The sequence below is a fragment of the Falco rusticolus genome, chromosome 4, assembly GCF_015220075.1.
Source record: "Falco rusticolus isolate bFalRus1 chromosome 4, bFalRus1.pri, whole genome shotgun sequence".
In the NCBI taxonomy this organism is placed as follows: Eukaryota; Metazoa; Chordata; class Aves; order Falconiformes; family Falconidae; genus Falco; species Falco rusticolus.
The window spans coordinates 29,265,419-29,292,191 of NC_051190.1; the positions used below are offsets into that span (position 1 = coordinate 29,265,419).

Consider the following 26,773-nt stretch of genomic DNA (forward strand, 5'->3'; position numbering starts at 1 on the left):
CCAAATAGCTGTCCTAATTTGGTCTGGATTAAAAAGTATGTGTGTGTGTGTATATATATCTATATCTATCTATATCTATATGCATATACATAAAAATAAAAGTAACAGCATTTCACTCACATGGTCATTTTCCACTGGCTGGTCATGGATAAACTCTTGATCATGTCCAGCTCCTGCTATGCTACCATGAATGCTAGAACAGTTGAATATTCGTGCTGGCTCTCTTCGAGTGGTTTTTCTTCCTAAAAAGAGGAAAATGGTTGCCCTGTTCTGGTTGCAAAGGAGATGTTTGGGTTAAGAGCAGAGCTGTGCAAGGAGTTTTGCTGAGTGGTAACAGGGGCAGCAGAATGTGGATGAAAAATGAGGGAGTGGGAAGAGGGTTTTGGTGCATGCTGGTATTTTGATAGCATACCTAATTCTGGCCAGAATAAAATCTCAGTCTCTTTTAGTTGCAGTGAGGTGATGGGTTTGCAGCCTGTCCTACAAAACGCAAATATGTTTCATATAAAGTGTGTCGCAGCAATGAGAGGAAACAATACAGAGATGCCTCCATGTGTGTGTGTTTTATATTAAGACTTAGCTGATGACTTCTCATCATTTGAAAGAAATGTTCAGCCTCAGTGGCTGAAATTATCCAGCTGCAGCATTTCCTACCCCATCCAATCTCCATTTAATTTGATCCTTCATTTATCTTGAACAAAGAGTCCTAATAAAAACATTTGTATTAAAAATGATACACTTGATCAATGGGATTGCTTTAGGCAAGTATTTGGTAATTTGAACACCAGCTATAAAAAGTTCTTATTTATTCAATGTAGCTGGCCAAAATTTGGAGTGAGAGAAAGCCCCAAACCTGTACATCACTAAACAAGCCAGACTATAATTAAATATCAGGTTATTTAGATGTTTTAACCAACATTATTGTTAGAACTGGCTAGTGTAATCTGTGTGATATTAGCCCTAATTATTTTCAGTAACATGATTAATTATTTAGTTCACTCAAAGTGACAAGAATGGAACAAATCAAAATAAGAATCTGGCTGGGCAAGGAACTATTAATTTTCTTTCAATCCTGTAATTCCTTTGCTCAAATCAATGAGATAAATACGCAGATGGAAAAAGCCAATGCACATACACATGAACAGCATCCAGGTCCCATGCAGGTCAGTAAATGATATGAGTCCCTTTGCAGGGGCTGGGAAGCTGCCCTCGGGAGTGTTCAAGTCTGCTGCATTTCTGAGATGGCTTTTCAAATGTATGAGAGAGCTTCAGGGTCATGGGCTGCTCTGCTATGGGTGGTACGTTGGCCGCCCCCCCTCCATGGCTTGAATCTGAAGTAGGAAATGTTATCCCTTGGCCACCAAAGTGGATTTCTGCTTTATTGCATCTGTTGCTATCCCTGGATGCTTTGAGAAGCAAGCACAGCGCTTGGAATTTTAGCCCGTGTTTATTTTCATTAATGGTGGTATTAATCAACATTTTCCTCTGGTCTCCGTAGACTGCTCAGGGATGCTTTTGGAAAGCAAAGACAAATTCCAGGTCAAGATTCCTGCTCTTTGTTATTATTATATGTAAAAAGTAAAATAATTCCTCTCTTTGCTCAGATGTGTGCCTGAACGCACTGAAAAACCTCTGGTAGCTCAGGCATCCCTCCTGCACCTTGGCCGAGGAGCTTTATTTTGATACGGCTACCAGCAGATATATTATGAAAAAAGATCTAATGTCCACAGTGTACATCAGGCTGTTTTATTCTGTTTCTTAAACCCTTTTAAATCAGCATTTTTCAGGACTTCATTTAAAATGGAAGGTGCCAGGATGCAGCACAGCGAGGACTCTTGCCTGTCACATTGCGCACCGAGTTGTACGACACAACAGCCTCAAATCTCTTCCAATCCATCACTTATTTCCCTCTAGAAACTTCCCCTTCCCCCCGCCCCCCCCCGCATTGTCTTTGACTGTTATTTATTTATTTGGTTAGATCACTTCAAGGGACATTTCTCCTGGCTGGATAAAGACGTTTTACAAACAAATGCATGGAAACATTTTTGCTAACGCTGCAGAAGCGGGTGGCGCGCTGGGTCCCCATGGGCAGGTAACGCTTTGTGTCTTTCAGCCGCCACCGCTCGGCTCGATTAAGGAGCAGCATTTTTCACAGCCGGCGTAGCTGCTACAACAACAGGCCCCAAGCAGTGGCAAGGACCAAAGCAGGAGGAATTAAAGGGCTGCTCGAGGTTCCACAGGGCTCTAAGGGGTCCCCTGGGGAGGATAAAAAAGAATTAGAAAGGGCTTTTATTGACGAGGATATGTGGCTTGTGCTTTGATATGTGCACAAAGAAGAGTAATTGTAAATATGGAGAGGAAGGTTCTCCATGGCTGAAACTATCATTTATACCCTGTGGAGAGTTAAAAAACCCCTCAGCTAAGAACTTGGATAGACACTCAACTTCTTGTAATGTTTTACAAGCCACCCAAAAGGCCCAAGGCCCAAACAAGGGTGACTAAATAGGCAGAAAGGATTTATAGAGCAGCAAGAGATAGCAAATACTTCCCCTGCCCTGTTTCAAAGAGCTCTACGTCTCTCACAGTACCCCAAGACACTGAGAGGGAAAGATGTACCTCACCATCAGCAAAACACGTTGTGCAAAAAGAACACCTTTGGGCGAGTCTGCAGCTGCTGGAGGAGAGGCAAACACGGCAGAGGAATCCGTTCAGCATCTGGAGAGGAGAGCATCTGCTTTGAGACACCTCGACGTTTACTTTGGCTAAGAAATCATCACTCTCGCTGTAATAGTTCATGAGCGAGACATATCAAGTGAATGGAATCCACACAAATGAGGTCGTTAGCATAACCGAATATGCTCTTCATTCCTTCAAGAATGAAAAATATGAGTAATTCCCTGGCAAGGCCCAATTACAGCCTGCCAGCACTACCACATGGGTTATATCTATTATGAAATAATAAGATAACATTAATAAGATTCCCAGAAAGAACATTAGACAGCCAATCTCCCAACTGTGTACCACTGGTCTGACTCTTCAGGCTGTCTCATGCCTGCATAGCTCAACACCCACCATGTCTTTCTTGTCATCTTCAGCGGGAAAAGTTCAGGTCTACCAGCTTGGAAGGAGGAGGCTCCGTGTGGGAAACAGGTGAGAGTTCTGGCACTGCTGAGAAACCCTGGGTAGCTGCTCTCTTCTAAGGAGTTTCAACATCAGACATAAATGTGAGAGCTACAGCAAACAATCGTACCGCTCGTGAAATGTTACTGTAGATACAGAGCGATGCTGGCAGCTCTGTATTGGGTCATTAACCTGAGTGCACAGGCACAGCTCAGACACGTGCTGGCAGCGCTTCTAGCCTCTCACTCCGAGAGTGGCTGAATAATCCTGTTTTAGCCCATTTCCTTGTGTCTCGAGGCTCACGACCCTGCACGCACACACAGCACCCAGACCTGTTTCATGGGCGTAACCGCACAGGCAAGGAACTGGGCTTGTGGTCTTTCAGATGAACATCATCTTTCCCCCCCCTGTTCCTGAGATACCTATGAAGGTAAGCTTTAGGGAAAAAAACCCCCACAAAACACCAAGACAAAAAGACAGACATATTGTTGAGCATAACATCACATATTTCTCAGAAGCCTGGTAGGACAGGAGGGGCAGCTGAGATTCCCATCACTGTAATTTAGCAAGATGCATCACTGGCAAGGAGCATCCAGCTCCCCAGGACCAAGGGCATGTTGATACCAGCAGCCAGACACCGCACGTTTGGCACGTGGCTAAATTGTCTCCACAGCCTCACTGGCCCTTGTCAGAGAAGGGAGGATGCTGAGCCTCAGCACAGAGGGCTGTAATGAGGATTAATAAGGCGTGTGAAGATGCTCTGTAATTGTCCGGCTGGCTGTTTCCTTTGCACCTTATGTTATCATTTATGTTCATGCAAAGTGGCTGTAAAATGCTCCAGGTCTGATTCAATATAACTCTGCAGACTTCGTACAGGTGTAAATTGCTCTGTGACATTCAGGGCAACGTTCAAATGCAAACTAATCTGATCATCTCTGTTGTCTTTTTTTTTCTTCTGTAAACTCCTCTGCTGCCGGTTGAACATTTTAATGCCCAGTAAGCTACAAAATATCACATATTTCATGCATGAACTTACTCCCCAGAAACAGAATTTGCAGTGCTGGCCCCAGGGAGGGCTAGAGCGGCATCAAGGTGCTGCGGCTGGGCCACCAGCACCGTGGTCCTGTGGGCTGGCTGCTGCCCACAGCCATTTAAGACCAAGCAGAGAAACATTCACATCACTTGGGGGCTGGCGCACAGTGACAGCGAGTCTGAACCCAGGAGGAGCCATGAAAAATGAGGTAACAACATAATTTTGGAGGGAATGGGCAAAACCCAGTGCCTGACCTTGCCCAGATGTCAGGGAAAAACCAACTGCAGTCCTATGGCAGCTGTAAAATGAGCCTGAACTAAAACATATGAGCTGATATTACAGAGAATAACCCTTAAGAGGTGGGAGGCTTTGATAGACACACTCCTACAGGTAGCCTCAAACCCTGGCAGCTGCAAGGATTCAATAATGAATGTCAGACTGCTGGCCAGCTGCGAGGGGAATAAACATCTATTTGCCTTCAGTGGAAGTAGCATCAGTTTGACATATGACATTCAAATGATATGAACTTTAAAAGCGTGGTTAAATGACTGCTGTTAGACTTGAAAACTTGAATCCGCCGAAGAAGCATCACAGCCGTTTACCTTAGCTCTGTGGGGGATTGAGTCACTGGGCTTAAAAACGAAAGATCAAAGTGTTTCTGCAAATTCAGTTCACAGTATGTCGTGTGTCCAGCTGGTAGTGTATGTGTGCTGGAGCGATTAGAAAGTAAAGATGGGTCCTTCCATTGCTGTGTCCTTTGACTCTGCAGATGACTGCTGCTGGCACACGTGGGACTGAGGAGCCACGGACCCATCCCTGTGTGACAGGCAAATGGGGAGCAGCCGTGTGTGTGTGAAATCTGGGGCTGTCAGGTGGAATGGGGTGAGAAAAAGGGGTTGTCCCCACCTGGTCCTGTTCCTGTGGTCCAGCACCCCCTTCACCTGGCATCCTCTACCTCCTCCATGCTGCTGGGCTCCTCTTTGAGACTCTTCTGCATTTTGTCTTTCAGGACTCCAGCCCAGCCAGTGCCGTGTCCATCACCAGCTCGTTTTTTGAGTTGTCCAGGAAATGAGCGCTGCAAAGAATTTACCTCTCTATTTTAGGAGACCTTGTTATGCACTTGTTACATTAGCCTGTCAGCTTAATACCAGCAGTCATAACACTTTTATAACTTACCCACTGAAGTGCTTTTGCTTGCAATCCTCACACTAAAGCAAAAGCACAGGACCAAAGCTGCTGCAGGAGAAAATCACTGCTTCCTGACCTTTGAGCGGACTCTGTGGGCTGATTATTTCATCGATTTTAACCGAATCGAGCATTCAATAAGGGTGTCTGGAGGCCTGTCTCTCTTCAGCAGTGGGTCCAGTAAAGCACCAGCAGCAATAATATGGACAACCTCTATGCAAGCCTGGGTCAGGGTCAGGAAAGCTCTAAGTGTCTTGCAAATTGTGGCAGGCACAGCCATTCTTCCCAGGACTGGCCCAGGGACCCTCCTCTCACCAGCTTGCACAGCGATGGGAGAGGACTGAGAGCCAGCAAAGAGCTCGAGCTTACGTCAAGCCCGGCAGCGATATCACTGCAACGAGTGAGCACCATGTTAAGTGCAAGTGGGTGCTCTTGCTTGAAACAAGCCTAAATAATTAAAGCACAAGTGAATGGGGCCAGATCTGAATGATGTAACTTGATGGTGGGCTATCCTTACAGAAGGAGCTGCTGCTATGTTTGCATTAGGAAACAGTGCTGTGCTATAGGAGGGGGATGTGCAAAGGAGCTGATGCTGAGGGCCTTATATTCATCCTATATATTTTTTAGGGGGATTAGAGGACTCGCTTCAAGCTGTCAGCAGCTGCAGCAAGTTAGATGAGCTCCTAAAGCACATTTAGACTCCTCCAAAAGGAAACCCCTTTGCTCACTTTGTGACCTTGCTGTGATCTGGCTCGAAGCATGGTATAAGGTGGATGCATGCCAAAATTCACTATTGCCTAACTATAAATAGCTTTTAAACAGATTTTACATGCAGGTAAACTGAGGCACACAGCTGTTGAAGAGCACAGCTTTTTTTCCCTCTGGCTCTGGGGGGAGTGGTGCACGCTCATTAACTCTAGAAATCGGACCAGAGAGGGTTACCATAGAACAACCCCCAGATAGCTGCTCAGTCTAGAATAAAGCCAAGAAACAGTGTCCCATGCCCTGTGCCTGCTGCAAAGCTCACAGCGCTGAGCAATTCCCCATGGCAAGGTCCCACCCAGCCACTCCACAAAGCCAAACTGATGGCAAACACCGCCCCCCCCCCCCCAACCCCCCCGCCCCGGCCCAGCGGAGGTGTGCACCTTTGGCTCTCAAGCATAACTGAATTCAGCAAAATGAAGATGAGATCTGGCACACCTCGACATGGTTTTGTCCCTTGCCAGAACCCCACGCAGGTGCCAGGAGATCAAGCACTGCCGTGCATTCCCTGGCTGGTCTCTCCGTGGGTACGTTGGTGGTGCCCGTCACAGCCGCCCGCTCGCCTGTTCCATCAGCGCTGGGTACTGGCAGATGAAGATGCTTTTGAACAGAGATGAGAGAGGCTGAGATCCTTTGACACCTGCAAGTGAACTGTACATTGCCAAAATGTTAAGCAGTTTTGTGAGAGAGATTATCCTGAAGGATGTTTTCCGTAGTGTTGACATTTGTGCGTGAGTGCTTAATTCCAACACAGGCGAGGAACCCCTTCCCTCGCTGCCATCAGGCAAGCTGTGGCCTTCGCTCCAGCAAGGTTATTAATTCATCCCTGACCTGTGACACTGTGTGTGACACTGTCACCCTCATCTTCTCGGTTACTTCTCAAGGCAGAGACCTGAGGATTTTCCATGCCCCTTTTTATGAACTGCTGTGACAGTGCAGGCACTTCTCGGCTGTTTGTTCTCCAGGGGTCTGACTGCTTCTATATTTTGTCATTCTCCCCTGAGATGTACCATCACCGTCAAATACAGTGCTACAGCTTTAGAAAAGGGGACAGTAACAGCTGAAAAGGAAGATGAATTGTCACTTCTGTACGTTGGTGGCAGAAGGGAGCTGCAGTGCTGCAGGATGTGAAGGCAGAAGGGGAAGCCGGGGCTGCCTGAGCTGCAGGAATTTTCTAACCCTCTCACCCAGTTCATTGGTGACTCTAGAGAAGCAGCCTGAACTCTTACTCTTCCCCTACACTTCCAGTCAAGGGTGTCTTTCAGTGGGGAATTTAATCGGCTGCAGAAAGGTTATTATGTCTCTTTCGGGGTTTTCTACTCAATTCCTACAATATATAGCAAGAAAGTATAAAAAGACTAAATAATAACACACATATAATACATCTATCTCTATATAAAAGAATATAAAGGAAATATAAAGACTGCTATGTAGTGAGCAAAGTTCTTAAGCCCAATTTTGCAATAGGAATCACTTCACACCATCAACAGCTCTGCTCAGCCATTTATTTTGGACTGTTGAATCTTAAACTTTGCATTTCCAGAAGCGGCTCTTACTATTGTTGATACACATAGGCATTAATTCAGGATATAATGGGTTTTCATCTCCCAGGAGTCCAAATAGCATACGGTAGTGACTGGGCTGGATGTATGCACATGCAAGTATTTCACCCAGTGCCAAAATTTGACAGCTTGGAAGCAGAAGACATCCTCCTGTGGAAGGGTACAAGCAAAGCAGATGCATGAGCTGTTCAGGAGAGCATGGAGAACACTTCAAACCCTGTATGAGGTGAGCTGGTCTGCAGCATGGAGCAGATGCTGGGATCAAAGCCCTCTAATGGAAGGACAAACGCTTAGCTGAAACTAGCAAGACCCGCACCCGCAGTTATTTGTGGTGCTAGAAGGTGACAGTGGAAGAAAGAACGGCAAAAGAGAACTATCTCCACTCTGTGGCACTGATTTTTGAGGATCCTTTGAGGATCCTGTCAAAGTCAGGGAGCCCAGCTGGGAGAGGTGATGGGACCACATCGTTGTCTGGCCAATGGCTTATGAGACCTACACGTGGATTCACTTGTGTACGGAGAAAAGAGTGGAGACTGGCATCAGTTACAGAAGAAGGGAGCAGGCTTTTTATTGCAGTTAGCCCTCCAGTACCAGTTTCTGGAGGAATAACGTGAAATGTGAGCATACGGGTCTTCTAGAATCTACAAAAATGCCAAAGTCTAGCAGGACTCTCCAGCTCTCAATAGCCAAAGGCAACACCTTCCTTCCAGATCAGGGTTCTTCAGGACATCTGAAGGCTCTTAGTGCTGCAGCCTGCACCTTTAATCCAGTTAAGTTGGTCTTAAAATTGCCTAATATCAATCAGAGACTAAAAAGTGTCCTGACAGCAGTATAGATGGTGGCTGTGTTGACAGTCCCTTCTACGGGAGGTGGCTGCAGCCTGTGGTAAAATAAGCAAACAACCCAGAAACACATGCGGGGCACTTCTCTCCCACTCTGTAAATCTCCAGCCATTGGGGGTAACTGCTTGTCTCTGAGCTCCTCCAGTTAACTCATCTGCACTCTAAATCACGCAAAAGCCATCGAAAATCATAAGAAAATCTAAATAAATCATCATCAGAAACTTTGCTGCAGGCGTTCATTCCTGCAAGGATGTGACCATTTTAACACTTGTTAGGGTCATAGCACACAGCTGAGGAAATAGTCCTGGACAACTCTGCATTCCCAGGAGAATAAAACCAGAAGACAGAGAGAGTCACCCAGCAGGCAGTAGGAACAGGAGCAATGGTAGCATTACTTAACTATGTGCAATTTGCTCTCCCTATCTTGATTTAAATTACACTGCCAGAAGAGACTGACAGTGTCTGGAATCAAATTGCTTAGAAAAGTGCCTCTTCAGAGGGAGAGAAAAAAATGCCCAAATAACTTGAGTGCAAATGGTCTTGCAAAATGCCTATCGTGATCAGGGACAGCAGGATCTGCGGCTCGTGTTCTTTAGGATAATGCTCATGTAATTATGCTGAGCCAAATCCCTAATGCCCTGTTGTGAAGTGGGGGGGGTCACACCACTGACGATGCGACAGCACACACATCAGTCTGGGTCTCCTCTCCAGAGTTAGGGGAGGCATCATCAAACAAAAGTCTCTGAGCTCTTCCTGCTTCCTTCACTTCTCCAGGTCAGTGTGGGCTCTGGGGACCATCTTCAGGATGATGGGCTTCTTCGGTTGCATGATACCTTTTGTATCCAGAACCAGAGGGATCTTGAGCAGGAGGAAAAAAAAAAACCCACAAAAAATTGCCATGTCAGCTGGGAAAATATACAGTCATGACACCGACAGGACCCCTACAGCCCACATACATCTCGGTCACCCCTTGTTTTCAATGCATTTCCTAACTTACGGGTGTACATATAGCTATCACTGTTGCTTGTGCAAAACACCCACAAGCTGTGGTTTCATAGCCCTCAGCTCTTGAATAAACTGGTTAGTGAATCCTGACTTTTGCATGGCATGATCAGAAGAGCTTGGTGCACTGACCAACAGACTACACTGGAGGGAAAAGCAGCCAAAATCGATCCGGAGAGTTGCAGCTAAGGAGGGGCACGCAGTACCGTTTTGTTTAATGCTGAAGAGTGTCAGCGCTAAGGGGAGCTAGATCGTAATGGGAGCTGGAGGAGCAGTAAGCTCGCCAGCAAGAATGAAACTCAGATTGCTGCTCAGACTGAGTACCAAAGAAAAAGCATCCTCACACCGAAAAGCGCAGGGCTCCCATGGGGTATGCTGGAAATCTCAATAAAAAGGACATTGAAAGCAGGTGTTGGAGGGAGTCATTGTGCAAGGGAGGGAAGAGTGTTTTACCAGGTCTCCTCCATCGATTTGATGCTGCTGGTATTCCAGCCCTCCTTCTCCCCGTCAGGACAAGGCTGGTACACCCCCCGCCCGACAAGCTACATTAAAATCCTTGTATCCCAGTAAGCTTTGTTTCAGGAAATTTAAGCAATGTGGCTCAGAGCCCAATGTGCCATCAGCGGAGGAGTGAGAGGAGGCTGCAACTTCCATATCCATATTCCAAAGGGATGTTCAAGCACAGATTTTTCCCTCCTGCTCTGATCTGATGTACATGACATCTTCTGTAGAAAGAAGGGCTGAAAGAGCCCCATAAACCTATGGGCACCAATAATACAATACATATTTAACTTGCCTCCTTTTAATTAAAGGCAGTTATAAAAAGAATCAATTTTATGGATTGCAGAGGACTAGAAAAATGTCATTAGACTTGGGGGAGGGTGGATAGGTCACTGCATTGTTAATGGACTATTACAGTCTTTCACCTCCAGGTTACTAGTTGAGTTGCAATCTGAATCTGCAGAGATTTCCAGCTGAGCACCTGTGCCAAGTAATAATTTAATAAGGGTTTTTCCGTTTCTTACAACAAATGTCCTTTGAATACACTTGCTGCCCCCTTTGCTCTGATTTCTCCAGCTCTCCTCGTGAACGAAATGCATTAGTGCCACCTCCTTTTTGCAGCCGTCAGTGCAGAAAGCCGGGTGGGGGCTGGAAACCAGCACCAACCACAGTGCTACCCGCCTGTGAGCGACCAGGAGCTGCCGTGTTTTCGGGAGGGCCTGATTAACGTGGAATTTCCCACAGCCATGGCACTGACTTCGGGTCAGACAGCCCCAGCTTGTGGGGTCTGTCCCACCAGTACCGCATGTCACGTTCACTGGGATCCTGGGCAAAGCCAAAGCCTGCTGGGATCCTGCACAACCTCAAAGGGGGAGCAGGTCGCCAATTCAAATTTAGCTCAGATTGTGCTTGCTTGGAAATTGTCACCCTTCTGAGGCTGCCTGGTGGCCCACAGGAGATGAATTTTGGTGCCTTGGGATCTCTCACAGAGAGCAGCCATGCCTGTGCTGCAAAGCAGAGCTTTGGGGTGGCTGGGGGGATATATCCTCCCTGCTCTCTGGAGCAGGGTCTTCCTAAGCCAGGCCAAGGCAGCCTGGCCACGCAGCACAGGGGAACAAGCACCTCCTAGAGCTTCGGTGCCTCCAGAGAGAAGCAGAGGACTGCAGGGATTTCAGCCTGACGTATTCCAACATTAAAATTGCTTCTGTAGAGGCTTAGAAAAATATATCAGTAACTTGTGGTGAACCATTTAAATTAACTGAGGAGATTTAAATACAGTTATTCCCATATGCCACTCTAATCCACAGTGAAATCTTTCTCCCCGATCTCTGCGTGAAGTAGTAAAAGCCAAGTCTGCAGACAAGGTTCAGCAGTCCTGAAGTCTCTGCACTCCTCGGGGAAAAGAGGAATTTAATGTGCATGAGAGGAAGTTCCCTGCTTGTCCTGAGAGGTGCACAGGACCGTATCAGTGGGACTAAAGGGCAGATAATGAAACACATCCCATATCCTCACCGGAGTGTCTTTGCAGGTTCTGAATGAGAAGTTTTGCAACAGGACGACCACAGCAACTTTCACCATGAGGAGAGCAAACCTCATTCCTATGCAGTTCCTGGGGCCAGCCCCAAACGGCAGGAAGGTGTAGGGGTCAATAGACACTTTGCTCTCTTTGCTGAACCTGATTACAACCAGGAAAAAAAGTTAGAAAGAGCTGCTGTTCCAGCATGTGTCAGCTTGCAGGTCTGCAGCGATGAGGGGTCTAGGAAAGCAAAAGCTTTTTGTGTTTCTATGCGTGTTAGACAAACCCAGCTAAGCCCCTTATTTCTGTCTCAATAGATACATTATGCTCCTGCTTTTATCCTGCTGCTTGGAGTTGGTTGTGCCTCTCCAGGTGCATCAGGTGAACAGGGAATACCTGCAATATGCTAATGCATTTCATAATGACTCCTTTCTCAGAACTCCCTCTCAGCTCAAAAACTGAACCCAGATTTCAAACCCTAAACCACACAGGTCTACAGCTTCACGTCTTCCCTTTAGATCAAAGGACTGAGCGAACACAAAGACGTTCTCCCCCTGCGTGACTAAAGGCAGGGTTGCTTTTGAGACATGCCAGCCATTCCTCTCCTCATCATGAAAAACAGGGAAGAACAATCAGCTTCACAGAGAAATTTGTCGCTGAGCATTTTCAGTCACACTTCTTAGTGATCAGGTAGTTTTCATGTCAGAAAGCTTTTCATGCCTGGTGCATGAGGTCCAGGTACAAACCTCTGCCACGCTAAGTCAGCCACGAAGTGTCTTGCTACTGAGACACCAGCACATGCCTCTGATGAACTCCCAGCAAGACAAGTGATCCCTACAGAGCTCCTGTCCAGCTATCCATGCCTGGTTTGTCAGCTGGCATAAGCATGCAGCTACTGGAGCAACTGGTGTACCCTGCCCATTGCCAGAGTACCCTTATTTGTGTGGTTCCTTCTGCATTCGACCCCAGGTGACCATAGAGGTCCATAGGTGATTTCAGCAGCACCCATCTCCCTCCCTAACTTCTGCCTGATACTGCGCCATGTTTTGTTCTAAAGGTCGTCACATCCCCACAGCGGGGTTAGCTCCCTGGGGTACTGCAACCCCTGGTGCTAGGGCACAGATCTGGTCCTGCTCTCTCTGGACCAGCCCTCAGCATCTTCGTGGCCACCTGAAGCCCAGCAGGTCCAGGGCCCCCCAGGTCTGCTGTGGGCTATTGCCTCATTTCACAGGGTCCGACAGAGACTCCTAAGCAAGGATTGTTTCATGACTTGAGTTGAAAAATTAAGTTTTATTTCCTCCCTGTCTTTGCCCTTCCACTGCTGATTTGCACGGCATTGTGCCAGTCACCCAATGGTTCTGGTTTTAATATCTGCCCATAAACCCCTCAGTGTTACAGCTGCTGGGAGCTGCTCTCACTGTCGTTCCCTTCAATGCAGTTAATTAAATTCCATGCACAGTTTATGGATGTAGATCATAAAACTCCCCTCACGGTAATGCTGGGACTAGATGTCAGACAATGATAAATGCCTAATTTAAATGTTATAATCATGCATTCCCCACTTGTGCTGCCATTTCCACTCCCAGGGCCAAGGGTGAGTGTGCAGCTATTCCCCCCCTCCAGCCCTCACCTCTCAGGCCTGAACTCCTCCGGCTCCGGCCAGTATCCCGGGTCACGATGCAGCACATAGGCGGGGATCAGGACCACCATGCCCTTTGGGATAGTCACACTGTTGAGCTCTACTGTCTTTTTGCAGACCCTCTCAATACGGCCCACGGGGGGGAAGAGCCGGAGGGATTCGTTCACCACCATATCGAGGTACTCCATCTGCATGATGGTGTTGTACATGGGAGCAGCCTGGGAAGAGGAGTCAGGATGGCTGTGAACATGTGAACATGTCAATCCCCAGCACCACCTCCATGCCTCCCCTTCAGGTGTGGGAGACCAGGGGAAGGGGAGCTCAGTGCTCGCACCTCCTCCACTCCGTGTTGTTTCCAGCCTGGCTTTTGGCTCAGGGTCTCCAAGGCACAGGCGGGATGAACCCCAGCATCTCCCCACCCTCCTTTACCTTGTTGGGCAGGTTCGCATCGATCTCCTCCTGCAGTCGCTGCTGCACGTCAGGGTGGGTGGCCAGGTTATATGATATGTAACTGAGAGTGGAGCTGCTGGTCTCGTAACCGGCGAAGACGAAGATAAGAGCTTGGGCCAGAATCTCCTCATCACTTAATGCTGAAAAGAAGCAGAGAAGCACATGAAAGAAGCTGAAAACTATGGTCGTTAACCCTTGGGAATTCAGGATCCCACCCATCAGTCTAGGTAATGCTGATCATAACTAAACCGCTGCTAACCCTCTAGTACCACAACGGGGCATCTGGCACCGCTGTGCGGCCAGAAAACTGCCGTCAACATCAGTTAGTTTCTTTAAGAGCAGAATCAAAGTGTGTGCAGCCTAAGCCTGACTCAGAAAGTCTCTGCTGTCTTCTGGGATGGTGCTCTGAGCCAAAAAAACCCGACAAAAACAACCAAGAAAAAAAACAAAGGGGCACGTGCCAGGAAAAGGTAGTGATGAAGAGATGTCCAGCAGCTCCTCTGCCATGAGCCTCATGCTGCTGAGGCGTTAGCAGCTCTGAGCATGATGGGGCAGTGGCCATAAGGACAACAGAGGGTTTAACGCTGGCGCTGCTGTAGCATCCGAGCACTGCTGGGGTGCAGCCTGCAGTGCAGGGTGTCGTACAAACACCGCCCTGGCACCTCAGCAGTTTATAAGCATCCTGCCTTGATTGAGGTTGGTAGACTGGGGCTATGCCTTGGCTGAGCTGTTATTTTCTAAATCTAACAGTTTACCTAGGATGAGGAACAGAGATGAGCTCACAGATGAGCAAGGTACATGCAGCATCTGTGCTTTGTATGCTTTAAGAAATACAGCCAACGTAGCTGGCCTTCAGAGAAGATAAAATAAGAAACGGGAATAAGGAGATATTCACTATGTTTGCTCTTTGTTGCACAAACAGACCCCAGGATTTATCCCAGGAAATGGGATAAAATTAAATTTGGTTGATAAGTGTATCATTACAGCCCCACTACTGAGACCTTGGATCTCCTGCAGGATTATGACTGAAATCCTCTCCTACTTCCTTCAGCTGCCTGAGGCACCACCACACTTTCTGCCGAGAGGAGGACAGATCTCAGGACATACATTTGTACAGGTTGGTCTCGGCAGACTTGGAGCTGTCATGTGAGCTCTGCGAGTCAACCATGAGCTGCAGGAAATCCACCCGGTCCTGGGGAGAGACAGAGGCGGTCAGAGCAGATGGGAGTGGGGAGGAGGCAAACCAAAATCCTTGCTGAGACACCCGCTCCATTCCCAGCCCCAGCGGTGGGCTCACAGCTTCGCTGCACGCTGGGGGCCAGGCTGGAGACCCTCTACGAACACAGATACTTTCTCCACGTGGAATTTCAGGCAGGGCGTGTTACTGGCCCTCCCCAGGTTTGTTGAGCTGGGAGTTGGTATGCAGAGTTGACCATAAACTACGGCTTCTGAAGACACCACCAGGTCCCTCTGCACTCAGAAGGACAGCACAGTGAAGAGAAGAGGCCACCTGGGCAGGACTTACCGTGCTGCCGCCCTTTTCCCGTTCCTTCTTCATTTTTAGGAAGACGCTGCTGAAAAAGTTCGTGACCTCTGAGGGTAAGAGAGAGACATTCATCCTTTCCAGCACTGGGATAACGAAGGGAAACAGCACTAAAAGGAGAGAAAAGAACAACACAGTTTAGCTCAAAGGGTCCAAGAAACTCAAAACTGGCACAAAGCATAGAAAGGAGAGAGGTAATCTGGATCCTGACCCAAAAATTTGCTTTTTCTTGCCTTCAGTTCTCTTTTTACCTAACAATGGCTGGCGTTCAATAACACCTGAGAATTTCCTCTCTGTGTCACTACATAGCCACAATGCCACCCCAAGTGTAGCTCTCTGTGACAGAGCAGCTCTCCATCATGTCTCTGCTTGTGGGAGGATGCTGCAAAGAGCCACATGGGCTATACAAACCTTGACTGTGGTTTCCCTCAGGAAATATTTCCGCTGATCTTGTTAGGGTAAAGCTAATCCTGCAAAGTGCTGAGCATCTTCCATATGGCACAGAGGACTCAAAGCTACTAAGGGGACTACCAGGAAACGCAGGTGGTCACCACCTCCAACATCAATTCAGGGCTGTATGAGATGAGGTGTGTCATACCTAAGAATATGAACTTGGGGTCTAGGAAACTGAATTTGAGAAATTTCTTAATATTGGTGACAAAGGGGTCATTGGGGTTGCTCATGGAGTCAATATTCACACTGAAGGAAGTGCTGGCCACCACGTCCATGCTGTAGGCTCCAAAAATGCTAGGTAGAGAAGAAAAGAGAGTGAATGGGAGGAACCCAAACTGAGTTAGTGAGTAAGAGCCCATGTACAAACAATCCTTGAGAAGGGGAATCTCTTTTAATCAAGGACTCAGTGCAGAGTCCTAACATAGTAGGTCCTGTCCTGATTTGGCAGTAACCATCACTATATTCTCACAAATTTCCCCAGTTGCGTTCATCTCCCAATTTTTCTCAGTGCCAAAATCCTAGGCTGTAGTTGGAAAGCACTGAACTGCACTCCAGGGTAACAAAGACTGATTCCTGATTTCCATCTGTAAAAGAGATTTAAATGACATCCAAAAATACCACATCTTGAAGGGCTTCTGGAATGGGCCCTACTCCTTCATCAAAGTGCATCCCCAGTAAAATGAAATGGGGAACACGGCACAGCTACTGCGTTTGAGCAGAGCAGAGCACAGCAAGCCCACCGCTGAGGAACACACCATGCCCATGACCGCTATGGAGTTTGCCTCCAGAGTTGGCAAAGAATCTATGCCACAGCATGGAAAAGGCTCTCCAAAGCTGAACACACCATACAAACCCCTGCCTGTCAGCCCCACACAGGTACTCACTCCTTCATGGCCACGAACTCATCATTAGCCACTTTCTTCTCAATGTTTTTCACTAGTTTTTCACCATAGTGATTAATGATAGGGAACACCTGAAATGCAAACCGAAGCAGAAGGCGCTGTTGACTCTTGCATCTCCCCCAGACAAGGCTGGGCAGCTCCACGCTGCCATCGGCGACATGCCAAGTCTTGGGCACGTGGAGGAAGGGCAGGCAAGGGGAAGGTGTCATTTCCAGGCCTCAGACGTTGCTTTCTCTCATCTTAATCATCAGTCCACAGAGCTCATCTGACTGATTGAGCAACATTCTCCTCCCAAAATCCACACGCAGCTCCTATTCCAGCTGAGCATCCACTCCAGCTGGGAGTGACCATGGCTCCCGAGCGTGTGGAAAATGGGCACCCACAGTCTGAGCGATGTGCTCAGCAAGAAGAAAACACAGATCGTAGGGCCAATGGCTTCAGCTTGCAACACCATGTGTGCCATTTCACCCCCCACACCCTTCTCCTGGCCCCCTCCCATGGTGACAGAGAGCCACTGTGGTGCCAAACTGCATCCCACAGTGCAGGTGCTGGTGGATGTGGGTGCTGATGGATGTGGTCTTAACGAAAGGGGTGGCTTCCCAATTTGAGGGGAAGCTCTGCACTCAGGAACGGCCTAGTCCTCCTCCGGTTATTGATGCAAAGCACCAGTGGCCTCTGCTTTACCTCCTTCAGCTTCCCGCTGGTGAAGGTTGGGGACAGCACAGTACGAATCCTTTTCCACGTCTCATCTTCAGCGTTGAAGAGGGCTGACTCCAGGATCCCGTTGAGACCGAAGTTCTGCACAGGGAGAATGTTACAGCAGAAAGGACATGGTTATACAGGGAGATGGGTGGAGGTCTCCAGCCCCCTTCCACATGACAGAGATGCAAAAGAAGACCCCACCACAGAGTGTTGAGGTGGCCTCTGAAGTTGTACCAGCTCTACCTCAAACAGAAATGGAAACAATAATGTAAGAGTCATAAAGACATCAGCCCAGGGTACATCCAGGCTGATGTCCAAGCCAGAGTGGCCTCTATACCCCCCCTAGCAGAGTTCTGTTGTTGGTACCACCAATAAACCGCTGCACAATGGAGGACAACTACTTGCTGAAGGGCTCAGAGAAGGATAAAGAAACCAAGGAGAAACTCTTTCCTTCTTGCTGCATGTGCTCTGGAGCAGAGAGCAAAGCATGGAACCAGATACCTACCCGGCGATTGGTGAAAATGGTATAGCACTCTTTCACCAGGATGTTTTTGATGAGGACGGGGTCCAAAACAGCCAGCACAGGCTGCCTGCCATCAAAAATCCTAAGCCAAGAGAAACCCACGGTCAGTCCCTCGCTCATGGTCAGCTGGAGCGCCAGCAGCCTGCTTTGTCTGCGGCCAGAGCCATGCGCACCGACTGCTGGAGCCCAAAGGGTCTGGGCCAGCTGGGTCCCCTCTGACAAAACAGCCGAAGGGATGAGGCTGAAGCTGTTTTATTATGTAGTAAAACAGGAGAAAGGGAAAGAAGGTGCCAAACACAGACAGCATGAGCGTTTCTAGGAATGGTCTGTGGTATGAAGGGTTGCCAAAGCAGTGTGGGTTTAGATAAAAGGCGGCTTGTGCCACGACACTGATCCGCCGCACTTGGGCTGTCAGAGCTCTGCTGCTGCAATTGGTAGCTGGAGTCAATAAATCCACACCGAACAGCCCACCTGTGGGGTAAAGAGATTTCCCTGCCTGGCCTATGAGGCAACGAGAGGGGAAAAACTCATCTGTCTCCTCCATTTTCCAATCAACAGAGACAGAAAAACTTAAAAGCTGTGGTGTGAGCTAAAGGGCAGGGAGCCTTGGGCCACAGCCGAGGGAAGCTGCCATCTTCAAGAGGCTTGAGAACATTTAATCTGTCGAAAAAATGCGCTAGGTTTCCTGAAGCCTCCCAGGATTTTTTTTTTTTGCACAGTTTTGCTTCGGTTTGAGAGGTTCTCAGTAGAAGCACGATAAGAGGCCCCTGCACAAAACCAGCGCTGTGCAGGGAGTGGGGGGCTGGTTGAAAGGTAACTCCTGCCCCAGCTCTGGGAAAAGCCCAGACCGAGATGAAAAACACTGTGGCAGCCTGCAGCTTGCTTTCTGCTCCAGACAGACAGAAGAGCAGCTTCAAAGGCACAAGGCTCAGTTTGACACCGAGCAGTGGAGGTTATTTTCAAAGCTTAGGCAAACAAACGACCCTCCAAACTGGCCACCGCCATCCCAGCCCTCACGCTGTACTGCAGTCCCAGCAGGAGAGAAGCCCTGGAGAGATGGCTGGAAGACTTTCTCGGTGGTGAACCTGGATTTTCCCAAGCCGTCACTGCTGGAATTACAGTGCTGAGACACGGTAGCAACATACCTTTTCCCATTCTATTTTGGGGCCACGGAGCACCCCAAACAGGCAGTTTTGTTCTGCAGAATGAAACTCACCCCCAGATTTTGCCATACTTTTCAAAGCATAGCTGATCGAAATTCAGGACTCCCTGCAAAAGAAGAAAGGAGAAACGAACAGTTTGCCAGTGAAGAGCGATGAAAGCCGGTCACAGCTGGCAGAGCGGTGCATCCCACAGACCCACTGCAAGCAGCAGAGGTTGGGGGGTGCATGGCAGCTCAAAAGAGTTGCGTAGACACTTAGGGGACACTTGTGCTGGAGGGAAAAAATAGAGCAGAAAGAAAAAACCAAAAAACTTTCAACTTCCACTAGCCAACCTGAGCTAAAAATGTAAGGAAGAGAAGGTCTGACAGGGTGCACAGTTTGAGCATGAGCAGAGTCAGCAGGCAGGGCTAGATCCCGGGGTGTCCTTTCACCTTCAGCTCAAAGAGTTAGAGCTGCGATTGTCTTGTCCTCATGAGATTTTCCACTGCAGTTACTGAACCAGAGTGATGATGGCTTGTTTTGTTTTGCTTTGTTTCCTTTAAGGTTTTAACTGATAGTACATGTAAGGATAAAACTTATGGGACACATAACACTCACCATGCATCAACTAAACCATTAGTAAGAGACCGTGTGCATGCTGTAAACCCAGCAAACGCAAGGTAAAACACCTTTTTTGCTGAAGCTAATGCATTTTGTTCTCCATTTGCAGTCAGGTACCTGGGACCAGCTACTACCTAGTTGTTTGGTAATGTTGGGTAACTTGATAATATCTTTTTTTTATTTAGAAATCTATTTGTCTTGGCTTAGTCTCAGGCTGGCCCAACAGCAAGTGGCTGGATGGGGCATTGCTGGGGTTAGTTCAGCCTGTTCACAGGCATGACAAAAAGCAGAAAGAACCATGCAGGTCTCAGAAATTAGAAGTCTGAGGCATATGTCCAATATTTTTTGTTTGTTTGTTTCCAACAGTACTTCAGCTGCTGGGGAGCAGGTAGAAATCCAGGGAGAAACTAATAACTTAAACTACAAAGCAGTTGAAAAACACAGCACGCCTCATCCAGGCCAACCTGAATTTTTGTGTTCTCTGTGTGTCCAAAGAGCTTCCTACCTGAAAGCATCATTTCCATCCGACTGAATCAAGGGCAGAGGAAAGAGATGCCCAAAGGATGGAAAAAACAACACCAGCTACAAGTAAGAATCTAAGGCAGATATGGAACAACAGCTGCCAGTACTTACATGCCGGTACGCCAGGAAAGTTCCCAAAAATGGCAGAGGCCGTGGGCCGGGAATGCCCAGCTTCTTGAAGGTCTGGAAAGGCCATATCCCATAGCTGCCAAGCAAAAAGCATGTGAGATGCATTTATGCAATGAAAAAGAGAAGATTATTCATACTGAGCGCAGTGAACAGCTTCAACAACTTGTTCCTGCTACCCAGAGAAAGCTGACATCATGGAGCAGCAGCCCTGCTGAGGATACTCTCTTCCTGCAGCAAGTGCAGGATTACTCGGGGTCTGAGATAATTTGGGGTACATTTTGGTACAAGGGCTGAAAGGAGCTGCAGCCCAGCCTTGGCAAACTCGCTGTGCTCGCTGGGCACATCGGCCATGCCTGGGGGCCTCATGCAGTTCCCCCCATCAGACAGCTGTCGCTCAGGGGACTGGGGAGAGGTCTCAGAGGGATGAGGTTCTCCAGCTGAGACCTGCCCCTGTGTCTGGCTTTGCAAAGCCCTGCTGCAATGCTCAGGTAGAGCCACAGTAGCACAGCAGCCTTGCAGGGACATAAATTACAACAGCAAAATTAAGTTTTTGCCCGTATAGCTCACTACAGCTCCCCTGAGCGACATCAGCAAAAAGGGCAATTTTGCCAACATAACTATTTAAGTGGGGGCTTCTGCTGGCACAGGCAGACACAGACATCACCCACTGCCCTGCTCCCAGCCTGCAGAGCCCAAGGACACCCTGTCGCCTTTGCAGCCAACAAGAGCTCGCTGCGGTTACAAATGTGGAAGTTACTTTTCCTTTTGGATCTGCTGAGAAAAGCAAGAAAGTCAAGAAGTTCCCTTCTGCTTCCCTCCCCCCCCCAGCCCAGCTCCCTCCTTCCCCTCCAGCTGGCGCAGGGAGGGCACGGGGAGCCCTGCAGCCCCCCTTTATGAGCCCTGGCTCTGCCCCAAAGGTACTCCAGGAAAACTGAGGATGAGTTTTTAACACTAATTCATGAACTTGGGCACTTCATTCCAAGGATGATGGCCTCAACCCCCTCCCCAGCTGCAGGCACAGGGTTCTGCTCCTCCCTGTCACCCTGGGGGACCAGCCTCTACTTACAGGACCAGAAGGCTAAGGAAGATGATGAGGAGCAGCCAAGTGACAAAAGAAAAGTTTGGCAAGAGATCCATTGTGTCTCCCAGCCTGCCCTGAGAGCGTTTATCTCCTGTGAAGCCACAGCCTCTGTTTATGAACCTTTTCCCCCTGGCCTTTAGGCACAGCCAGCTCACATGACAGGGGAGGAGATGTCTTGTTTGCTGGGTTGCTCAAACTCTAACCCTTGGGCAGTTTTCTCCCTGGATTGGGCTGCCAACAAGATGCCCAGCCCCACAAATCTAGAGATTGGAAACTGCTGAGACGACAGTTTTTACAAGAGGAAAAGGTAGCAAAGTTTGCCGGCTGCCTTAACTTCTTCCACCTGCCTCTCTCCTGACAGCCACGAGCTTCACGTGGGGCTGAGGGGGGCCCTGGCTGTTCCTGCAGCAGCAGTGATGCTGAACCAGACTTGCTCCCCCTTAGCCTGTCCAGTTTTGCTTTTGCTGGCTTCATCGCTTTTACTGAGGGGTATAATCAGGAGGGCCAAGGAACTGCTGCTGTCCTTCCCCCCACTCCCCTCCTCCGTCTCCTGCCGGATTTCTGGCTGTGCAGATATACCTTCCCTTGTGCCTCCCATCCCCATTTACCATTTTATTTAGGGTTCAGGAGGAAGGGGCTGGAGGAGACAAACCTGCCAGGAAACACTTGCCCAGGCTGAAAGGGCTCTGTTATCCTCAGGCAGAGCCCTCTGGACCTCAGGCTCAGTGGGGAAAAGCACTGGGTCCTGTGACGGCACAACCTTGCTCACACCCCAGCCGATGGGAGCTCTGCCTGGTGTCCCACCAGATCGGTGGCTTTGCTGCCAGCGCCTCGAGCCCCAGGAAGCTGCCAGGGCATGGGCACGTGGGCAGGAGGTGCTGAGGACGCAGCCATCTGCTGGCATGGTGAGCACTGCGCTCGCAAGGAGGTCAGCCAGCACCGGCGCTCCCCAGCCACAGCATTTAGGGCTGGGTTCCCCTTTCCCTTTTGCCCCAGGTTGCACAAGATGACTTTTGATATTTGGCTGTAGGCAGCTCAGCGGCCCCCCCAGAACACCCACGGGACCTGCTGCTTTCTGCTGGAGAGGGAGGGAAGGTGCATTACACCCTGCGTGCAGTGCAGCCTCCGGCCAGTTTACTTACAGCGTGTGCAAACTCCCCGTGCCAGTGGGTGGCTGTGGGGATGGATCAGGACATGGTCTCCTTTGTCCCCATCACACCAGGAAGGGCCACGAGTCTCCTCTGTGCTGTCCAGTGCGGTCCCCTTCCCTGTGTCCCCTGAGGCCACCAGTAGACTCACACGGCCAGGAGGGAACCAGACGCAGCTGAGGGACCCACGCGCACACCACGCTCCCCAGCACCAGGCATCGTGGTTGTGCCTTTGGCACACTCAGCCTTGAAGAAACCCAAGTGCTTCTGCAATCACCTGCCAGTCAGTGCAGGCAGATCACACGCGGCCGTGCCCACAGGCCAGCAGTATTTTTTTGCCCCTGCCCAAATATTTATTTTGCCTCATAAAACACATCAAGCCACCAGTGAGTCCAGAGGTCACCTCCACACCCATGTGGCAGAGCCGGGTGGCAGTGCTGCTGTTTTTGGTAGGACAACATCTCAGATGTGCCCAGCTTCACAGTGATTCACACAATCACTGGCTGGCGGTAATCAATTAACCAGTTTAGGGAGGAGGTGCATGCCTGATTCCTGCTTGCCCAGGCTGCTCTGAAGAGCTGAACCCCGGCAGCATGCTGTGGCACGAACCTTAGTCTCCATTTTATGGGGTCTCCCCCTCAAAAGACACCTTGAAGTGGTCACACCCTGGGAGTTATCCCTTGTTGTTGCATCCACAGGCTGGTTCTCCCCCTTGCAGCATCCCATGCCAGAGGGCCATCAAGAACAGTGATGAGAGGCTGGAGGTGCTGGGGCAGCGGCTCGCCAGCTGGGATTAGCTGTATTTCTTCCCCTGCACAAACCCTTTGGTTTCTCAATAAGCTCTGCTAACAGCCATGGCCATTTGGCAGCAGGAAGCGGGTTCGTGGGTCAGTATTTTCTCCTCTCTTCAGACAGAAACTGAGGCAAAGCCAAACTTCAGAGGAGAACAAGGAAAGAACACATGCCAGGAGCCTGCTCGTTTGTCCAAAGCAGTTTTAAGCAGGAGCAATCTACTGATCAAGAGGTGACACTAAGGAGAAAATGGGGTGCAGAGCCCTATTGAACCTTTCAGTGCTCCATCACACAGCTGGGCAGGGGGGACAGTGACACATCACCCTGACCCATTTCACATCAGGAGCACTTCCCGGCAGCGACACGCTCTGCTAACCTCCCCATGACCCTACGGTGACGAAGCGGTGAGCTCCGAGGAGATGCAGGCTGGTGGCGGGGATGTTACCGCGTATGGCTGCTGCCGCTTGGCCCTGCAGCATCCCTGATGGCAGCCACAGCCATGGGGTGCGCGTGTGGCTGGGGAACTTCTGCAAACTCCTTATGCACCAGAGATTTTTTCTCTTTTTTTTGCATGTCTCTTGGAGTGCTGCTGTCTCCCTAGCTCCACAGATTTTGGAATATCATAGCTGGTAAAAAGTCCACCCCGCAGCCAAAATTGCTACTGCAGCTCAGAGCTGCAGGTGGGCAATCCTGAACGTTCATTGTTGCATAATTTTATACAAATTGAATGTATTAAAGTGATGCTTTTATACTTACGCAGCCTTTTGGACCAAATGCAATGGTATTACAGAGAATATTTTTTTAATGTGAGTATCACTGAAACAGCACCCAGGAGGGGTCAAGCAGAGGGGAAGGCTCTCCACATCATCTCTCCTGGCAACATTTCGAGGGTTTTAGCATTGTGGGCAAGCAAACCACACAGCAGCGCTGCAGGTGAGACTGCTGCAGCATCCCAGCAACTTGTCTAAGAGAAAAGGAGAAAGTTGCTCAAGTTTAGGCGACACAGCTCTTGTCTGTCCAAGGCTGATGACTCAAGAAAAACCTCTTGTGGTACGGAAAGGGGGAGCAAAGACTGCTCCCCACCATGCTCGGGCAGCAGATGGGCTAAACCAAGTGAAAAATAGCAGCAGCAGCAGCAGTGAGCTGACATCAATGCTTCTTCTAATTTCACCTGTTTCACAAAATTGTCACTTCTTCTCCCCCCTCTCCCATTTCGGGTAATAACTTGTTTAATAGGAAATGTCTCTGAGAGCTGTTAAACCCCATCGGTAAGAGTCACATCAGCGGCCAGTGACCTCTTCGATGCACTGGGCTGCGGGCATGGTTATATATTAGAAGACAGAGATGGTTTACAGCCCTAGTGATGTCTCTAGGGTTAATTAATGATCTGTACCTGTGGAGGACCCAGAGTGGTCCAAAAGGAGCCTTCTCCTCTGGGTCATGAGCAGAAGTGGCCTCAGCCCCTCTGACATCACCCTTCTAACTGACACCAACACAGTGCCATTGCTTTCCCCATTAATAAGAAAACCCAAGAAGTCTGAAGAGGCTTGCAGAAGCCCTGGGGTTATGCACAATGCTATAAAAAGACTATGTATTCTCATACCCTGGGGAGAGGAGGGGTTACTCAGTGTGACCTCCACTTCCCACCATGGCAGGGTCTCCCGTAGTGGTCCCATGCTTGTCTGCTGGCCACCATGTGGTCTGTTGCACTGTGGTGGCTCCTGGCGTATTTGTTCCTGCCACCCCACCCCAGCAACAATCCTGGCTCAATATTAACTTGCACGCTATCTACCGCTCCTTATCGCAGCAGTGGCAGGGCGCTTGGTTTTCATGCATCAGATGCTTTCCCTGTGTTTGTGTTACTGTCATCAAGGAACAGAGCATCCTTCCACTGCGGTCAGCACCCTGCGCTCCTTGGCGCGGAGAGGGGACAGGTGGCCAAGCAAAGTAGATAGGTGGAGATTGAAAAGCTGATGGTCACCATGGTTAACACAAACAGAAGGGGATTTGAGCTGTGATATTTGGCTGCAGTCACTGGTAGTGTCACAGCTGTAAAAACGGAACAATACATCTTAGAGAAACTGGGGAAACGACGACTGAATTGATGTGGCGTAGATGATGTTATTAAACTTCATGCGGAATTTCAGAGGAGTGGGGCTGACAAACAAAAACAAAAACCCCTTGTGTTTGTAAAAACTCCCAGAGAGACAGGTACACAAACCTATTAAACTACACAGTCCTCCGCAAAGGAGAGGTGATTTTACCACTGTCTGGTCAGTGGAACTGAAGGAGGCCAAAGGGAGAAAAGTCCTGCGTGGATGCTGACCACCAGGTAGAAGACCACCCCCAGGAGACACATGCTTTGCTCCATCTCAGGCTTTTTCTTCAGCTGTTGTACCGTAGACTCAAAGACTTTCCTTTCCTTCACACGCTATGGAAAAAGTCATGTTGTAACACACAACGGTCTTCTAATAGACATAGCAAAATGTCAGCCCGGTTAAAACCAGGCTTTTATTCACCGATTGTCCCATCTTGAACAGTTCTCTTCTTATGTTCCTCTCGTCCCACAAATGGGATCACGAGCTGTTTATTTCTGGCTCTTCATTACAAACCTTGCTCTCAAATGAGCCTCTTGAAAGGACTAAATGGGAAAGCACCAGATGTACGACTTCCTCAAAGAGCTCCAGCAGCCAGGGAATGACCGAGGGCTGGCACCGGTTCCTGCCTGCCTGCTCACCGAGCCCGAAACCACGCAGTGCTTCATGCCTGGGTATTTCTGAGACCTCTGCAGAGCAAAACCACCACATTGCTCCTTTCATCCAGCACCGCTGCTGAATGCTGCTGAAGCGTCGGCAGCTGAAACCCATCTCCCTTTCACTCTTTTATAATTTCTGAGCAAGGATGGAAAATTATAAGCTACAGCCAGTGTTACAGCATAAAGCCAATCACAGAAAGCACGGAGGGAGCAGTGCTGTGCACACTCGGACACCAGCTCCTTCAAGGACAGCCTCTCCTTTGCCTGTCTCGCATTGTACCAGAGAAGAACTGTCTTTTCAGACCTCCCAGCTGGTAGCTCAGGCTCACTTGATGAAGCAGCCAGCACTTTCCAGCAAGTGAAGTGGCACTGCAATATTTGCAATGACCTCAATTTCTGCTGAGCCTCATCCAAATCAGAAGTCAAGCCAGAAGAAAAACCAAAATAATGACATGGCCCTGAAGACATCAGCTTTAAACACATGATGTACAGCCCTTTCTACCATAATCCCCCTACTTCTAAGCCCACCCTATCTCACAAAGACACATGTTAAATAGAGCCCGGCGGGTGCTATTTAGAGTCGGGATCTCTGCTCGGTCAGAGCGGCATCACTGCCCAACGGCAGTTTGGCCCATTGCTCCTGTCCCTGGCATCTGGGCTCTGGTCGTTTTTTCCGGGCACACCCCACGTACGGACCAGGGGCTGTTTGGGTTGTGATTCACACAGCGTCACGGGCTCCCTGTCAGCGGGTGCTGATGCAAACCATCCCAAGCATGCCTGGGCACAGTCCCTCCCAAGAATCCAAGCAGGTAGGGCTGGAGGCTTCTCACTCAACCTCACCGGGAGGA

The 26,773-nt window shown here is 49.1% G+C and overlaps 1 protein-coding gene across 1 annotated transcript; it reads right to left on the minus strand.

The window, feature by feature from the left end:
- Positions 1-7,591: 7,591 nt before the first annotated feature.
- LOC119146476 (cytochrome P450 3A29-like) lies at positions 7,592-21,340 on the minus strand. Its single transcript, XM_037384184.1, has 13 exons — positions 21,216-21,340; positions 20,132-20,225; positions 18,952-19,004; positions 17,718-17,817; positions 17,195-17,308; positions 16,493-16,581; positions 15,754-15,902; positions 15,138-15,265; positions 14,720-14,804; positions 13,592-13,752; positions 13,154-13,380; positions 11,520-11,682; positions 7,592-9,362 (listed from the first exon to the last, which is right to left on the minus strand). Exons 1-13 carry the CDS (start codon positions 21,284-21,286, stop codon positions 9,267-9,269), a joined length of 1,530 nt encoding a protein of 509 aa, XP_037240081.1. The 5' UTR covers positions 21,287-21,340; the 3' UTR covers positions 7,592-9,266.
- Between the last annotated feature and the right edge of the window lie 5,433 nt (positions 21,341-26,773).